Source organism: Cryptosporidium ubiquitum (genome assembly GCF_001865345.1).
Source record: "Cryptosporidium ubiquitum isolate 39726 chromosome Unknown contig_2, whole genome shotgun sequence".
Classification (NCBI taxonomy): domain Eukaryota; phylum Apicomplexa; class Conoidasida; order Eucoccidiorida; family Cryptosporidiidae; genus Cryptosporidium; species Cryptosporidium ubiquitum.
Window position 1 is genome coordinate 178,809 of NW_021639842.1, and position 17,412 is coordinate 196,220.

The 17,412-nt window shown below is 30.8% G+C and overlaps 6 protein-coding genes across 6 annotated transcripts; 5 read left to right on the forward strand and 1 right to left on the reverse strand.

Annotated features, from left to right (window-relative positions):
• Nucleotides 1-39: 39 nt before the first annotated feature.
• On the forward strand, nt 40-651 carry cubi_00961 (uncharacterized protein; the record flags this gene model as incomplete). Its single annotated transcript, XM_029017973.1, has 1 exon — nt 40-651. The coding sequence occupies one exon, from the start codon at nt 40-42 to the stop codon at nt 649-651; it is 612 nt and encodes a 203-aa protein (XP_028872924.1).
• Nucleotides 652-1,015: 364 nt separating this feature from the next.
• On the forward strand, nt 1,016-5,890 carry cubi_00962 (mucin; the record flags this gene model as incomplete). The annotated part of the gene is made up of 1 exon (XM_029017974.1): nt 1,016-5,890. The coding sequence occupies one exon, from the start codon at nt 1,016-1,018 to the stop codon at nt 5,888-5,890; it is 4,875 nt and encodes a 1,624-aa protein (XP_028872925.1).
• A 536-nt stretch (nt 5,891-6,426) lies between these two features.
• On the forward strand, nt 6,427-8,757 carry cubi_00963 (SEC14 domain-containing protein; the record flags this gene model as incomplete). The annotated part of the gene is made up of 1 exon (XM_029017975.1): nt 6,427-8,757. The coding sequence occupies one exon, from the start codon at nt 6,427-6,429 to the stop codon at nt 8,755-8,757; it is 2,331 nt and encodes a 776-aa protein (XP_028872926.1).
• A 717-nt stretch (nt 8,758-9,474) lies between these two features.
• cubi_00964 (uncharacterized protein) lies at nt 9,475-10,047 on the forward strand (the record flags this gene model as incomplete). The annotated part of the gene is made up of 1 exon (XM_029017976.1): nt 9,475-10,047. One exon carries the CDS (start codon nt 9,475-9,477, stop codon nt 10,045-10,047), a length of 573 nt encoding a protein of 190 aa, XP_028872927.1.
• A 1,255-nt stretch (nt 10,048-11,302) lies between these two features.
• On the reverse strand, nt 11,303-11,791 carry cubi_00965 (sporozoite antigen; the record flags this gene model as incomplete). The annotated part of the gene is made up of 1 exon (XM_029017977.1): nt 11,303-11,791. The coding sequence occupies one exon, from the start codon at nt 11,789-11,791 to the stop codon at nt 11,303-11,305; it is 489 nt and encodes a 162-aa protein (XP_028872928.1).
• A 1,415-nt stretch (nt 11,792-13,206) lies between these two features.
• On the forward strand, nt 13,207-17,388 carry cubi_00966 (alpha glucosidase-like family 31 glycosyl hydrolase; the record flags this gene model as incomplete). The annotated part of the gene is made up of 1 exon (XM_029017978.1): nt 13,207-17,388. One exon carries the CDS (start codon nt 13,207-13,209, stop codon nt 17,386-17,388), a length of 4,182 nt encoding a protein of 1,393 aa, XP_028872929.1.
• Between the last annotated feature and the right edge of the window lie 24 nt (nt 17,389-17,412).

A 17,412-nucleotide genomic window follows, 5' to 3' on the forward strand; every position in this document is an offset into this window, starting at 1 on the left:
AAAACAATTCTTTGATTGGTTTGATGAAAATATTTAAATATGAAGTTAAATTTTGATTTTCAAGGTGTTTTTAAAAGTATAAACTTGAAAGAGAATTTTAATTTTCATAATTGCATATCTGCATATAAAAATATTAAGAGCTATGCGGCAAATGCATTCAAAAGCTGTGAAGATGATATTAGCTTATTTCTGGAAGGAAAGCCCTTTGTTTTATCAAACATTAACTACAATGAAATAGGAAATAAATTAATTAAGGTTAGGAAGAATATTGAAAATGGCCTTAAGGGTGGTAAAGGAGGTTTCGGAGCAACAATTAAGAGCCAGAAGAGAAAAGTGAATGTAAAGGAGTTAACTGTTGGTCTTTGTAGAGACCTAAAGACTGGGAAACGTATCAAAGACTTGAATAATGCTAAAGATAATTCGGGAAGTAAAACCAAGGATAATACTGTAGTGAAGAACTGCAGTTCTGTGACTAATAGCAATACCGTTAGCTCTAAAACTTCCGAAAGTTCATGTTCTATAATTAACTATGAAAATGATTTACCAACTCAATACCAGTCGCATATTTTGAATTTAGAGGATAAATGGAAAAATATCTCAAGCTCTGTTGATTTTGGCATGAAAAACATGAATAAAAAAGTTGATGTTTAAATTTTTCTCTTGTTTTTTAAAGAAAGGGAAATCATGGTTTTCTGATTCGCTCATCTTTTTTTTTATTTTAAATAAAACAAAATTCACGTTTTAATCAAATTTTAACTAATTTTAATATTTGTTCATTCATTCGTTTCTTAATACCGGTATTGTTTGTATGTGGACATTTTAATTAGTTGTCAAAATGCATGCACGTAATTTTTTGTTGTCATTAATTTACATGCAGAGGAAATAGTTAACCAAAATCGTAACAAAGAAATAGAAAACTATTTTTTTATTAACTACTTAAAAAATAATAAATTTTTTGTAATAGAATAGTAGGTATAAAAATAAATAAATATTAGTTCTAAGGAATAAAGGGAGAATGTTTTTAAGCGAAATGCTATATTTGAAGCTTTTATTAAATCTCGCTCTTTTGGCAGGCCAAATACTTTCAGAACCTCTTCCATTTTCATCGGACGAAGTCACTGTGGTTCCATTTCCGCCTTTCATCCCAGTGGCAGGAGGATATGTACCAGAACCAAAAAGCAATGAAACTATTGAGTATGTCCAAAAAAGCAAGAATGACTATTTTGGAAATGAGCTGAGTCAAATAGTGGATTCCCCAGACTTTCATCTGGTTACTTTTCACAACGGGGAACTAAATAAGCAAGTTTGGGCATTTGTACTGGGAACTGAAAAGAAAGTATTCGCGTATAGAACAGAAAGCACAAATATTATAGACCCATTGCATTTAGGGAGCAATTGGAATGTTATAAGTAATACTGAGTCGAAAGTATGGCCAGTTCAGATGGGTTTTGTATACCCTTCTTGCCACAACATGGTTAAAGACAGTGGTGAAGAAGGGGTGGATTGTGGAGGTCCTTGCAGACCCTGCAGTACATTCGCAAGCTGTAGAATCGGGCTGGATGATCTAAGAATGCATAAGACTTTAAGATATTCAACGTGTATTGGTGAATTGAGACATGGAGAATTTTGTTCTTTAACATGTCCGGTGGGATACAGAATGAAGGACTCGACCAAGATGAAGAGTGAAATTTATTCTCAATGTTATGATGGAAGACTCAACCAACTAATATTTGGAAATATGCAAGCTCCGATGACAGGAGAGAACTATTATTCAAGGGAATACAGAGGATTTAGAAGTATGTTGGAGAGTGAGGTGAGCCATTTGGGTCAAGAGTTCAATGAACTTTGCGAATCACCCTTTGACTACATGTGTAAATATATTTCCTTAAGGTTGAAAAGGTCAAATTTAGATGAAGATGGAGAAGGTATAAATTACAGGATGCCTTGTGAGGGGATTTTTACGGCCGTACCAAGATACCATGGCAAAAAGAATTATTGGGTATCAGTAAATTCAAGGGGCGAAAGAGTTACTTTGTTTTGGAAGGAAAATTCTTGGGTATGTATAAATACTATATCAAATACTGTTTTGGGTTATGTTCAGGATTCTAATCCAGCTTTATTACTATCTGAGGAGCATAAGAGTACTTTAATTTGGATTCCATGGTCAGAAAATGGCCCATTAAAGCAAAACAGGGCATATATAACCTTAAGATGCAGCAACAAGAAGCCAAGAGAAATTCCAGGTAGATGCAATTCATTAACGATGCAGGGTTGGAATTATGGAACCAATTACAACGGGATATGGGTATTTGTTGGAGAAAGCACTGATATTTTTAATGGTGATGTAAGGGGAATATACATAAAGCCATATAGTAATTTGGTTATGCTTTATAATATGTACAAACTACAATGGGAGATTTACGAACGTTTGGGGGACGTCTCATATGAGAAGTTAAAGCAAGTAATGCGACAAGATGGAAAGATTAAAGATAGAGTATTGAATGAAGAAAGTAGTTATCTTATGGAAAACAATAAAGGATGGGTGCTTAGAGCAATGAACCCACATCCAAATCCTTCTCCTCCTTCAGGAAAATGGATTACTACACCAAAGAATAACTTTGAGGAGGAAAATCTACTAAGAGTTAAGTATTATCATATTGATATATACTGTGATTCCAAGGTGACGACTCTTTCTGGTGGAGAACTAAATCTTAATCCATTGAAAATAGTAAGAGCAACTGATGAGGAGCCTGTTGTATGTTCATTAGAAAAGCCAGTAACCAGCTTTTTGTTAAATTTGGATTTTTCAAACTTATCATTCAAGCCAAAAAATAATTATATTGATAGGAATGAAGGTGAATTTGCTAAAGATAGTTGCAAGTATATGGAGGTTAAGGGAACTACAATAGAGGCAACTGAATGTTCTGGAATATTTAGGAAGGTGGATTTAAATCAGGGAGAAACTGTTTGGGCTAAGATTGCAAGTAATTCCAGAATTGTATTATTCTATTGGACAGGAATTAAATGGATTTGCACAAGAAATGACAGCAGTAACACCATATTAGGGTATGTTGAAAATGAGAGACTGGAAGAAGGGTATTGGTTGAATAAAATTGATTCTTCAAAGGGGGCTTATATAAAAACCAGGACAACTTTGAGGTGTTTTAGTAGACATTCTCAGGAGTCGGGAAACAAACATGCTTGTAACAGGGCCTTATTGAAGGGTTGGCCAGTTGGAATGGAGGCTTTAAATGGAAACTGGGAGTTGAATAAGTATGAAATCATTGGAAAAAATAAAAATGAGAATGAATTGGGTAAAATTAAGGAAATCAAATACTATGAACACAGGAAATCCGATGGATGTAAATTATATCTTTATTTTGACGACGAGGTGGGATATACAGTTATTACCAATCATCATCCAAAAAGTAGAACCGATTTAGAAAATAAAAAAGACAAGAAAACCAAATATATTGCAATATACAAAGATGAACTACAGGGAACTCCTATATTAAAGGGACAAGATTCTCATCATTCACAATGGTTACATTACCCAATAGATGGTAATTTGGGAAATTCCAATTCACCAAAAGCACTTGTTAGTACATATATTTATACAAAATGCCGAGATAATGAAGAGCATTCATCAATGCAAAAGAGTCAGTCTATAGCTTGGGATGGGGAAGAGAGTAGTACTTTAAAGAATAATTTGGAGGGAGAAGAGAAGAAGAAATTTCAAGAAAATAATACAAAGAAATTTCACAGAAATTCGATTTCAAACAGAAGACTGGCAAAAATTAAAGCAAAAAATAGCTCCTCATGCAATGAGTATAAAATTACGGGTTTTAACAAACCATTGGAAGCCTTTAATGGGATTTGGAGAAAGGAAGAAAACTATAAAAAGGAAAGGCAATCATCATCAGAATCGATATTAGAGCTCTATAAGTGTACAAATAGTAATGACAAGGATGTTTATATTTACTACTCAGAGACTTCATTGAACAAAACTGGATGGTTTTTGGATTACGATCTTGATCCAGTGAATGGGTTCATTGCATTAGGAACTAATAGTACTTCAGACGGTATAACATCTTTTTGGAGGCTTTGGAATTTGACAGAAAAAAAATGGAATAATTTTGAGCTCAATTTAGACTGTAATGATCATATTAATTATTCTAATCTCGACAGTAAAAAAACCGTTTTTACTACCACTGACACAAAAATATTGGTGGATAGGTCTGAACTCTTGGAAAATGAATCCCCAAAGGAGCTAAGTATAATTCCTTTTGAGGATGTGGAAGATCATATCAAAACAGCTCCAGTTCGTGAAATGCCCATACCATTTTTCACGGCAAGTTTACCTTTAATAGGAGAGTTAGCAGGGAGAACTTTCCCAATGGTTAAGGATTTATCAAATTTGGTTCCAAAGAGACCAAAACCAACAAATGAAGATTTATTAGGATCATCGGTAACAGCATCTGCAATATTGCCAAATTTAAATATATTTTCAACAGCTGAACAACTGAGACAAAACATTACAAAGTCTAGACAGAATGAAAGACCTAGTGTATATTATGATCCATCTTTACTTCCTCAAACAAATATGAATAAAAATGGGATTCCTTCGGTAATGCCTTATGATCAATTTGGGCCACCAATTAATGTGTACAACCCAAGGAATGATATTCCAGGTTATAACTATTTGTCAGGGCAACAGAATATGTTTTATCCTCCAGTAGTACCTGGAAGCATCAATAATAACAACATATTTGACCCCAATACGAGGCCAAACAACAACTTTTTTTATAATCCATACAATAATAACAATATAAATGGTAACCAAGACCAACAGAACTTTGGGAATGAGATGAGAGATATTTCTTACTTGAACTACCAGCAACAGCAACAACAACAACTTCTTCAACAACAACAACAATTACAGAATGAGCAACTTCAGCAGCAACAACAATTACAATCTCAACAACAACAGCAACAACAACAGTTGCAACAGAAACAGCAAAAACAACAACAACATCAACAACAGCAGCAGCTTGAGCAGTTTTATCATCCCAATCAACAAAATCTAAGCTCACAAAACATGGATGAAATACCAACTTTGGCAGGAAATCCTGGGAATAATAATGGGGAACTTGTATACTTTGCAAACGGCAATTTTAGCAAAGGAAGCGATAATTTGGAGATGTCTGTCTCTACTACTACTAGTACTACTACTACCACAACAACAACAACTACAATAACAACAACAACTACTACAACTACAACAACAACAACTACTACTACTACTACCACCACCACCACCACCACTGTCAGTACTGCTACTGCTGCAATTTCTCCAGCTTCAACTGAAATCTCAACTGCAAATCCTAATGAAAGTAACCTAATCCTGGGAGTTCCAGAAGAGAGAAAAGACTGTCTTGAAGATAAAGAATGGGTTGTGGAGCATGGGAAACTGCTAAGTGAATCTGGGGGTATAACAAACAAATACAAGGTTATAATAGTGAGTATTTTGGATCAGGAAGATTCAAAGTTGAATTATTTGCAAGGAGTATACAGTTTTAATGGGATTTTCAATGGTAGACCTTCATATAGACATTTTGTAAATGGAATTAAAAATGAATCAAATAACCTTCCAGAGTTAAAGGCCTCTACTGTTGAAGTTTCACTGTTTTATGACAAGAGATTAAGGTCTTGGATATTTGGAGATTTGGAAAATATTGGGTATAATACAGAGGAATCAATATATTTAAGAAGCTCACAAAGTAACTGCCTTGTTCCATGGGACTCCACAATTACATGGAGAAATGCGACCAATACAGCTTCTTTGCCATTAATTATTTCAGTGAGAGCAGGAGAAAGTACTAATATATAAGATAGCATTGACAAAATTTTGCAGCTTAAATCATGAAGAAATACCAATGTTTATTCAATTATGCAATAAATCTATTTAAAAAATGGCGCCCTGCCGTGGCGCCGAATCAACATAATAATAAATGCAATAATATTTCTTTTATTATTAAATATTATTAATACATATGTTGAGCTATTATTTAAAGAAAAGGTGAAGAAATATTAAAATTTAATAGAGGAGATAAAATTAAGGAGGTTTTCACATATTTGAATGAAATTGGAGTGACCTTGTTTAACTAAATGCTCAATTACAGTACATAATTTTCTGGGGAAAACTATAATTATAAAATAAATGCAAGGACCATTTAGAAAATTACAGAGTAAAGGGAATCATTTTTAAAAAAAAGATTAAATTGTTATTAGGGACTTTGCTCTGGTGAATTTAACATTTTCAACTTGGTAAATTAAAAAGAATAATATATATTTCCTTTTGTTGTATTTATTATTTTGGAATCATAAGGAATTTGGTGGAAATCAAAGATTTAATTTAAATTAGATATGCATAAAAATAAATCTTTAAATAATCATCAAGAATGGGACAATAAATTTGCAGAGGAATATAAATATGCTCCATTGATAATTACAGAAAAAATAAGTGAATATACAATGCCAAGCGAGATTTTGCTTTATGATCCAACAGAAGATGATATATTTACAAAATTTCATGTGGGGTCTTCAAACGAATTTAAAATCCGTCAGATATTTTTGCATGTAGAATTACTTAAACATGAGGAAGAAATGTTAATTGAATTTGATAACTTTTTAACTGAGAAAAATATAAAGTTACCAGAGTTCATTAATCCTCTAATTTTAAGGGTTCTAATGTTTAATAAAAGACGTCATCCAAATACTTATATACAAAGATCAATGAATCATTTAATAAGCATGTTTAAATGGAGGGTTTCAATGTATCCGTTAAGTGATATGGAAAGTGATTTAAGAAAAGATTTAGAATCTGGAATTATTTATTGGCATGGAAGAGATTATTGTTTAAGACCAATTTTAACCATAAGATTATCAAAAGTTAATAAACTTTTTCCTTTGGAAAGATTTATTAGATTAATAGTATTTTGTATGGAATGGGGAATGAGGTATTTAATGTGTCCTGGCAAAGTTGAAACATGTTTGGCTCTTATTGATATTAAAGGAGTCAGTTTAACTTCTTTTCCTATTTCTACAATGAGCGAGATATCATCATTATTAACCAATCAATACTCTTTCAGACTTTATAGGATGTTTATATTACATGATTCACTTTTCATTCAGACTGTTTGGAGTCTAATGAAGCAATTCCTTACGGACTTACAACAACATAAAATCATATTAAGTAGAAACGAAATCAAATCACAATTATTTAAAACCGTTCACCCAAATCAAGTCGAGGAACATTTTGGTGGGTTACAAAAGAACATAGTTGCTCCATTTTACCCTTTTGTTTTCCCACCTGGGCCTTTTTCAGATCCAAAATTACATCCAAAAAATGGTGTTACACGTATTATTAATCAATTTAATAACATTCAAATGGATAGTTTTAATAAAGTTACAAATTGTCATCTTTTATTCAATCAATTTAATGTACTTGGTAAGCTATTATACAACAATAGTTCACAAAATAAGATCATTTGGGATGAAAAAGGACTTGAAGAACTTAAGAATTCTATCTCATCCTATTTAAATATTAACCTTGAGAATGATAAAAATCCCAATAGTTTAAATAGTACTGCTAATTCAACTAACAATCGCACACATAATAATCATTATAATCTTCACAATAATAATTATCTGGAAAATAACTTTTCAAAAAAAAATATACAAAATTCAAATCAAAAATATAATTATGGAGATATTGAACAAATAGAAATGACAGAGTCAAGTAGTTATTTAGAAGAAGATACAAACAATATGAAATTATCTACTTTATCATTACCAGTAAAAAAAACATTATCTAATCATAAGGAGGAAAGAAATTTATCAGCTGAAATTAATATTGGTATAATCAATACAATTAATATTAATACAGATATCACTAATATTGGTGACATGAGCCAACATTTTATCAGGGAATATTCGGTATTATCAGAATCTCCAAATTTGGCTGAGAACATTGCAATGATTATTGAAGACTCTCAAAGTTTCTTTTCAGCTTCTTCAAGTTTGTATATTAATGATGATAATGACAATGATAATGATCAGCATATTGAGGATTTGCATCACAGCTTATTAATAGATAATCCTTGCTATGATCATGGTATATTTCAGTCTTTTGGAGTATTACCAATAACTATGGAGAATTTTAAGCATTCTGGAAAAAAAGCAAAAAGTTCTTTAAAGTCATTAGATTCTCGCAAGAATAATGTAATTCACCAAAGTAGCAGCGATTCATTAAATTTAAGTAATACATGTAGTTCGCAAGTTTCAAGCCTTATAATATCTGACAATTCTAATGAGATCAATTGTAATACTCAAATTGTAGAAAATACAAAAAGTAACGAAGAAATTTTAAACCAAACACAAGATTTAAAGAATTTGAATGATATACCATATAATAAATGTACTTTACCACAAGAGGATGATAGCCAAATCATAGTTGAAAGATCATATCTGGTTTTATCTCCACCTATTATTGATAATAATAGACATCCTGTTTCATCTTTAAATACTTCTTCATGTTTAAGCTCAATGGGAAATACCAAATTAAGTGATTCTTTTAGTTATGTAAGCAAATCTAATGAGAATCCTAGAATTTCAAGAAAGAGCAGAATTAAATCAAAGATTTCCAAAGTAATTAATAGAATAAAAACTAAAAGTTCTATTATTGAACATTTCTAAGCTCAAAAGTACGTATTAAAATAACTTTAAGAGCGTATCTTTATGTATGTATTTATGTACATATGTATATATGTATATCAAGTAAAATGTGCTTTAATATATCTTCTTTATATTAAGAATTTTATTGCAACATTTAACAAATCTTGTGAAACTTAAAGATTCAAATTAATTTCTGTCATTTTAATTATTTTCGATTCTGAGAAATTTCAAGATTTGTTAAGTACTAGAAATTACTCAAATTATTATCTTAATAACATACTACTTTGATTTAATAGAATATTAATCTATTCTTCAAATAATCTACTTAATCCTTTTATTTGGTATTTCAGAGACTAATTAATTTATTAAAACTTTTATAATCTGTACATAAATTAATATTAAAGAAATTATACTTACTGACTTGTAGTTAAAAAATTGCATTATAGAATTATATTAATGCAACAATAAAACTTTTAGGCGGGAATTGATTTAATCATAATTTATTAATTAATATAAATACAAATAGTAAAATGAATAGTAAAAATAAAATGTGGGTATGAAATAGGTCTGAATAAAGGCGGATGGATAAAAATAGACTATAAATGTTATTTATAGTGAGGTAGAAAGAGTGATACTGAAGGAAAAAGATAATTAGGAGTGCTGAGAATCAATTTTGGACTACTTTCTACATGAATTGTTTAGATTAGGTTTGTATTTTAAGCAAATACAAATTGAAAGATGACCTCTGAGGCAGGCCTGACCACAGTATACTATTTCATACCATTAGATGGCGACAGGGAGGATAATCCGAATACATTTAAAGTTCAGGGTGATTATTCATCCTTAACAATAAAACAGGTAAAAGATTCTTTTCCATTACCTGGAATTTACTACTTTAGATTTAAGGTGCGTATAGGAAATACTTATGCATGGATGGATCCTTTAAGTGATGATGATATTGTGCCTTTATATGATGATGCAATCATAGCAAAAGTTTTAAGGATAAATTGGGATTACAATTGTAGACTCACCCATAGATCAAAAAATAAGCAAGACGCTCATTCAGCCACAACAAGAGTAGTTTCTCCGCCAAGCTCTTTAAGTGGTGTTTTTTACCAACAAAAAAACCAAATTCAACACCAACCCCCTACAAAAACATCCCAACCCCACCCTCCACCACCACCTCCGCCACCTCCTATCTTAAGGCATTCAATGACTTCTGATACAATTCCATCAACCTCTAATAATGTCGATTTAATTGATTTAAACTGTGATTATCCTAAGTGGAATTCAAGTTCTGGATACATATAACATTGTTGTAGGCCAAATATTTTAGCTAAGGTTTTTCTAGATGGGAAATAAGCGATTAAAAAAGTATAATTCGAACTAAAATAGTTACAAGAGAAAAAATTTATTCATAAAAATACTATTTGATTTTTCAAAACTTGGTATTTCTTTAGATTTGAAATTGTGCAAATATTACCTTTGAAAATGTAATATTTTTTTTTTTTAATTATTTCGTCAAATTGTTTATTCATGTGGAAATGCATGTTACAGACTCTATCTTAGTACCGGTGCCACATAATTCGATTTTACTTTAAATATTAAAATTGTACTGATCAGAGGCATTTTCGATATATTGGAATTTTTCTAATTGTATATTTTTGTTCTTAATGAATTCAAAAATTTATCCGAATATTTTATTCTTTTCAAACAATTATTATGTTGCTGAACATGTGTTTACATTTAATATAGTTGAAATAGTCATTTTAAGTACTAATTTCCCATTGAGCTAAACTCTATTTTTACATCCATAGACTTGATTAAGAAAATGCGACAATTTATCAAATAAAATGAGAAATATAATATATATAGATAAAACACAACAAAATTATAATTATTAAGGTAATTTACATTTTTAGTAATTTATTCTTTGTCACGTAATTTAGTTACGTGTAATGCATGCAATAACGGAGTTAACAACATAAGTAATACATATGTTTTTTAAAATTGTATACAATTTTAAGAAAACATTAACTAAATATCTTCAAAGCAAATTCTTTTAGTGGCAAACAAAAGAATAAGCAAAACATTCAAAAACACTCAAACGATAGTGAATAATTAGCCCTTGATTGAAATAACCTTTGAAAAAAAATAAAGTATTAGAAAAAGCACTTACTCATTCTTTTCCTAACTTCACCTACACACCAAAAAAGATGCATAATAAGAACTCATTTCAATTTGGTCCAAAGGCTTTAATACATATGAAGATGCCAAAAAAATGTGGCCAAAACAGAAATTCGAATCATGAAAAGTTAGCAGAATAATGGACTACTCCGAAATCCGAAAAAAAAAATCGATCTTCCAATTCTCTCTTTTTCTAATTAAATTCACAAAAGCAACACTAATAATATTACAAAAAACAAATATAGGGATATAATTATTACTAGCGGCCTCGTTACCTGTTTGGTATGAATCATATGAATTTTAAAGTATTTTTCTGGTCAACATTCTTGGTAGAAATCATCCAATAATCTGCAAAAAAGTAGCCACAATATTAATTTAATTAGTAACCCTGTGATGCAAGGTACTCTGCAAGATCCAAGGCAACCTTTTTACAATTACCTGATGATTGATCCTTACACTCATCATAAACTGCAACAACAACATTGCCGTTTTTAGTGTTAACTAAAAAACAACCACCTTGGGATTTATTACAAAAAATAACGTCGAGAGTAGCATCGTTCTGCTGGAAATCCTTCTCAACTCTGATAATTTTATATTTATTTCCACCAAGCCAAACTCCGTTGGGTGCTTTACCTTCAGAAATAGCTTGGAATATTGTTGATTGATCATTAATTACTTCGGCAGCAACTGAGACACCATCGGGTTGAATAACGTTCTCTTCGTGGTCATCTCTCACAAGTGTTTGCCAGGCATCACCTTGGTCGGCTGAAGCGGCATAGAATGCACCGTCAGAAGAGCAAAGACCACCAGCACATACATTACCAGTGTCAATAAGCCATTCTTTAACCATATCGTCCCATTCAGACATCTTTAATTAACTATATAAAACACTGAGATGATAAACCAAAATAAATAAAGGTTTGATTAATCAAATGAATATAACTTTCACTAAAGTGTTTGATTTTTTAAATCACTCTTGATATTACTTTTTTGACATGTATTTACTATGGATTTTACACGCATATACGCGTCCCTAAAAAATTAGCAAATCAGCGTCTTGTCTCCGGCGCCAACACTGCAAAATTAATAATAAATCATAATTTATGTTAATGTGTAATAGGCAAGATATGTAGAAATGAGAGAAAATTGATGTATATCAAGTAATGTATTCGTTTTCACGTAAATCCGGTTTTTTTTTTGTAATATATTAAATGAGTGTAGAATTTTCAAATATTTATTTGTAAAGAAATATTTAGTGATGGGTAAGGGAAGGGCACAGAGGAACATCCTTTTAACTATCTTGAGTAGTTTTTTTTTAGTTAATTTTTGAAATTATTGGGGTAGTGGTAATGGAAGTATAGGTGTCAAACTAGTAAAAATGTTTTGAATGTCCTTAATATTTTGTCTTATTTATGTGTTATTTTTTTTTTTAAGTAGTGATTCAATGAATTGGAAATGGCATATTTAGGATTGTGGCAAGGAGTGGAGAGTTTACCCAATTTGAATGAGATAGGAGTATTGTTTATATTTAGGGAATGGATTTGTATTATTTAAAAAGCGATGAATTACTGAACATTAATACTATTCAAAATTAACTCTAACGTGAAATGTCTAAATCAGAAAATTATTCAAAAAACTCGGAGTTAATTCTTCATTTTGTTACTGAAAAAAAAAATTTGCGGAGAAATTTATCTACTATTTCTTTCAAATAAAATGGTAAAATTTTAAAACATGTATGTTTGTAACACCGGTATATAACATATTTAATAATATTTCCACATGAACTGTCAAAAATGCATGCATTTTCTAAATTAAATTTTGCTATTAATTAATAATTTCAGATATTATTATTGGACGATAAATTTTAGTTGTAATTAGAGAAATATAATAAAGATACCGAAATAATGAGTAGTAAGTAAAGTAAAACTTGGGGATTGAATAAATCATAAAATTGGATAAATTTCTAAAAGTAAATTACAAAAGTAAAAAAAATTAATTTAATTACATGCGAAAAAAAAGAAGCGCTGGAATCAGAAATAATATGAATTATGTGAAATATTGAGGAACAGTTAAATAGAAAAAAATATTAATTGGTTTACAAGTAAACGATAGCTAAGAATTAAATTAAGGACAAAGTTTTTTCATAATTGATTAAGGAAGTCCCTATTTCTCTGAAATATTTGTATATTTCAAAGTGCGAATGCAAGGAAAACAAAACATCAGGCATTAAACGAGAAGGCTATATCATGACAATAAAGTAAAAGGAACAAACAAGCAATTAATATGAGATCTAAAAAAAATTATGGTCTTTATAAGTTTGCAATGGCATTAAGTAAAGCAGCAAGATCCTTTATGGGAGTTGTACTAAATTATGCAAAAAGGAAGAAGCAGAGGAATGAAGAGACTTCTCCATTTGCTATCAGGTATAGAGCTTTCAGAGATTTGATCAATAATATTAATTCTGGAAGTCAAGATGGTGAGTTTTTCTCAATTTGGTGTGTAGATTGGGATTCAATCATCATTGGAGAAGATAATATAAAACATGGGAAGCCTTCTACTTTATCTTTTATGTTATTGAATACATACAAAAGTGATTTACCCCCATTAAAAGTAGATATAAAGTTATATTCGATTGGTATGGTAAGATTTATTGTGAATGAAACTGACCAATTTATCAAGTTGGATAGATTTCAGTTACCATATAACGATATTATTAAAGATAAATTTTTGGATGCTCATTATTTAATTAAGAGCAAGGACAAATTAAAGATAAATACAGCAAAAGATGAAAATTCGATTTCAATTGAATTTGAAATTGTAAATCTTTCCACAAATAATGATTTAGATGCCGAGCCGGAAAAAATCATAAGTGGGAATATGGATAGAGTTCAACAAAAAACTTCAAAAAAAGTATTTAAGTTAGTATTAACGTGTAATCACTTTAAAGTTGAGACTTTTGTAGATGATTGTTTAATACATTCCATTAATCCAAATGGTAATTTTAATTTTGAGAGAGTTAGGCCTTTCGTTTCAAAATCTCACCCAAATATTAAAAGGAAAGATTTAATGAAAATTGCAAATGCAAAAAAAGCTTCACAAATTGATGAGGAAGTGAGCAAAATTTATGACTCCATTGAAAAGAAGATTGGTATTACAAACTACTTTGAGGAGATATCCAGTTTACTAAAGGAAAGAAGGTATCACAAGAAAGGATGGGGAGCTTTTGAGTCAAAACTTAAAGAGTCCTACGGAAATGAATATGTTAATGGTGGAAATATTATGGAAATCATTGATTCCTATGATGTTTATAGCAAGAATTCTTGGCATGATATATACGATAGGTACCCAGATTATAAGATCTATGGACCAACTTGTATTGGAACTGACATTCAAATTCATAACACAAGCAACATATATGGTGCATCTGAGCATTCTACAGAAATTAACCTACCAGAATACCCTAGTTCATATAGATTTTATAACTTGGATGTATTTACTTACAAAAATGACAGACCAGATGCATTATATGGTTCCATCCCACTTGTGTTAAGCGTTCACAATAATGAAGATAACTCATTTATTTCCGGAATCTTGTGGTTAAATCCCTCAGATACTTTTATGGATATTAAAAGAAAATTGAATAAAATTGATACTTGGTGGGTATCTGAAACTGGTATAATGGATTTTGTTCTTATGGTTTCTGACAACTTTGATTCTTTTTATTATAATTATCATATACTTACTGGGTTCCCTACTCTGACTCCAAGATTTGCTCTTGGAAAGCACCAATCAAGGTGGTTTAATTGCAAAGATTCAGATGTACTTGATCTATCATCGTCATTTGAAAAGAGCAAGATTCCCTTAGACTCCATTTGGTTGGATATTGAACACTTGAACAAAAGAAAGTGCTTTACTTGGAATCCTGATCATTTTAAAGATGTTTCGGAAATGCTTGGAGAGCTAGATATTAAGGGTAGAAATTTAATAGTTATAGCAGATCCCCATATTAGCATTGATGAAAGCTATCATGTATACAATAAACTGCAAAATCAGTCCAGCTTACCCAATACTATCATTGAAGATGGTAATAAAATTCTTATAAACCAATCTGAAACATTATCTAATTCTTGGATTAGGATCAGAAATCGTCAGGAGTGGGAAGATTTTGTTGGGGTTTGTTGGCCTGGAAAAGTTAAATACCCAGATTTTTTGAACCCAAGTATTAGGGATATATATTCCACATTTTATACTAACAAGCACTACCCAATAATGAGTTATTCAAACATTGGATTTTGGATTGATATGAACGAACCCTCAGTGTTTTCATCCTCTGAGTTAACTTTGCCAAAACACTCTTTCCATTATAATGACATAGAACACAGACAAGTCCATAACTTATATGGCTATTACCACTTAAAGTCAACATTTAATGGACTTCTGACCTCTGCAACACAAAGAATTCTGTCTCTTGACAATATTTCAAATACAAATGAAATAGTTTCTTCTTTTCATGGGAGTCATTCAGCAATAGATAAGGCTTTAGCCACTGAAAATAAGAGATTGAATGAAAGATTGAGACATGATAGGTCTATTTTAGAGCTAATTTCTTCAGGGAGAAAGATTGTAAATCCAGATAATTTACTAGACTTGGGAAATACCATCAAGAATATACAACGTCCATTCATTTTGACTAGATCATTTTATATTGGTTCTCATTGTTATGGTTTCACTTGGACCGGAGATAACAAAGCTGACTATGATTCATTTTCTTCAGTTATATCAATGAATGTCTCAAACTCTGTTTGTGGATTATCATACACAGGTTCAGATGTTGGAGGGTTTTATGGCCATCCATGCAAATGTTTGTTTTTGAACTGGCATAAACTTTCAATCTGGATGCCATTTTACAGAGTTCACTCACATATTGATTCACCTAAAAGGGAGCCTTGGGAATTTGGACCTGAGATACTCAAATATATCAGAAAGCTAATAATCATAAGGTACGAATTGCTTTCTTTTTGGTATACAATTTCCTCAATATATTCATTCCAAGGCAAACCAATGCTACAACCATTAAACTGGCTATTGTTTGAATTCAAAAACCACGATTTAATAGGTAAAAATGAATCAATTTTAAAGATTTGTGAATGCCAATCTTTTGTCTTGGGGGGTACCTTTTTAATATATAACACTCTACAAAACCAGTGTATTTGTAAAAACAATATTAATGGTACAAATTACAATGATTATAATAATGGAGACTACAAAGTAAAAAATAAAGACCATAACCGTATGGATGGATCTAATGCTTTCATGTCCCTTAATATATTACTGCCTTATAAGTCAAAAAGAAGGAACTACAAGTATTCCTGTTCTTGTAATGATGACAAGTACAGAATATGTAAGTACAATGATAAAACATTGTGGTACGAATACAATTCCTATAACTATTTTGTATTGAGTAATAGTAATTACATTTATGAGTATCTACTAAATAAAGAAACTCCTTTTCCATGCTTTGTAAAAGAAGCGTCTATTATTCCCTACCAAAGTGGAGATGTATTATCTTCAGCTCAACAATTACAGATTACCACAAGACTTAAAGTTTACTTGGAATTAATTAATACCTGTGGTGATTACAATCTTGATGAACAACAAAAAATGCCAATAAAGTGTACAAATAAAGAAACTAATTCTGGTAATGAAAAGATTATTTTAGCTAAGGGAAACCTATTTTTGGACGATGGAGTTTCTTACAACTATTTAACAGGAGAATACTTAATGAATACTTTCTATTTTGTGAAGAATGAAAAAACTAGAAATAATAGCTTAATACTTTCCGACTCAGACAGCTCTAGGCCAGATCTTGATTTGGATTCAGGCTTTGATGCATCCTCGGTTTCATTGTCATCGTCATCCACCTTAATGGCCAATATAATGCTTAAGTCTCCTCCAATGACTCCAAGCTCTGTATTTTCTTCAATCTCGTCCTCTTCATTTTACTCCTCAATGACTTCTCACTCAGAAAATGCAACAGTGATAACTTCTGTAACTGAGTCCTCGATTATTTCCAATTCAAAACATATTTACGAAATATATTGTGTTCACAAAAGCATTCAAGTTTACAGTGCAATAGCAAACCAGATAATAAAAATCCCCACTAACTACGAGGCAATCAAGAACAATTGGATTTACCGAAATGATATTTATTTGGAAACTATAAGCGTCTTCGGAATAATCCACAAACCCAAAATTATTCTACTTAGCATAAACAGTGATATTACAAGTGAAAGTAACATTAATTCTACTAACAGAGTAATTAAAAAGTTAGATTTCACTCTTGTAAATTTGGAAAATGTTAACAAAAGCGAGTCCAACAACCTAGAGCTTTATAACATTGAAATAAATATCGCAAAGCTCGTAAATCTTATTAATAATAATTGGAAAATATCTATTTATGTTTAATTGTTTCGTAATTACCGAAATTTC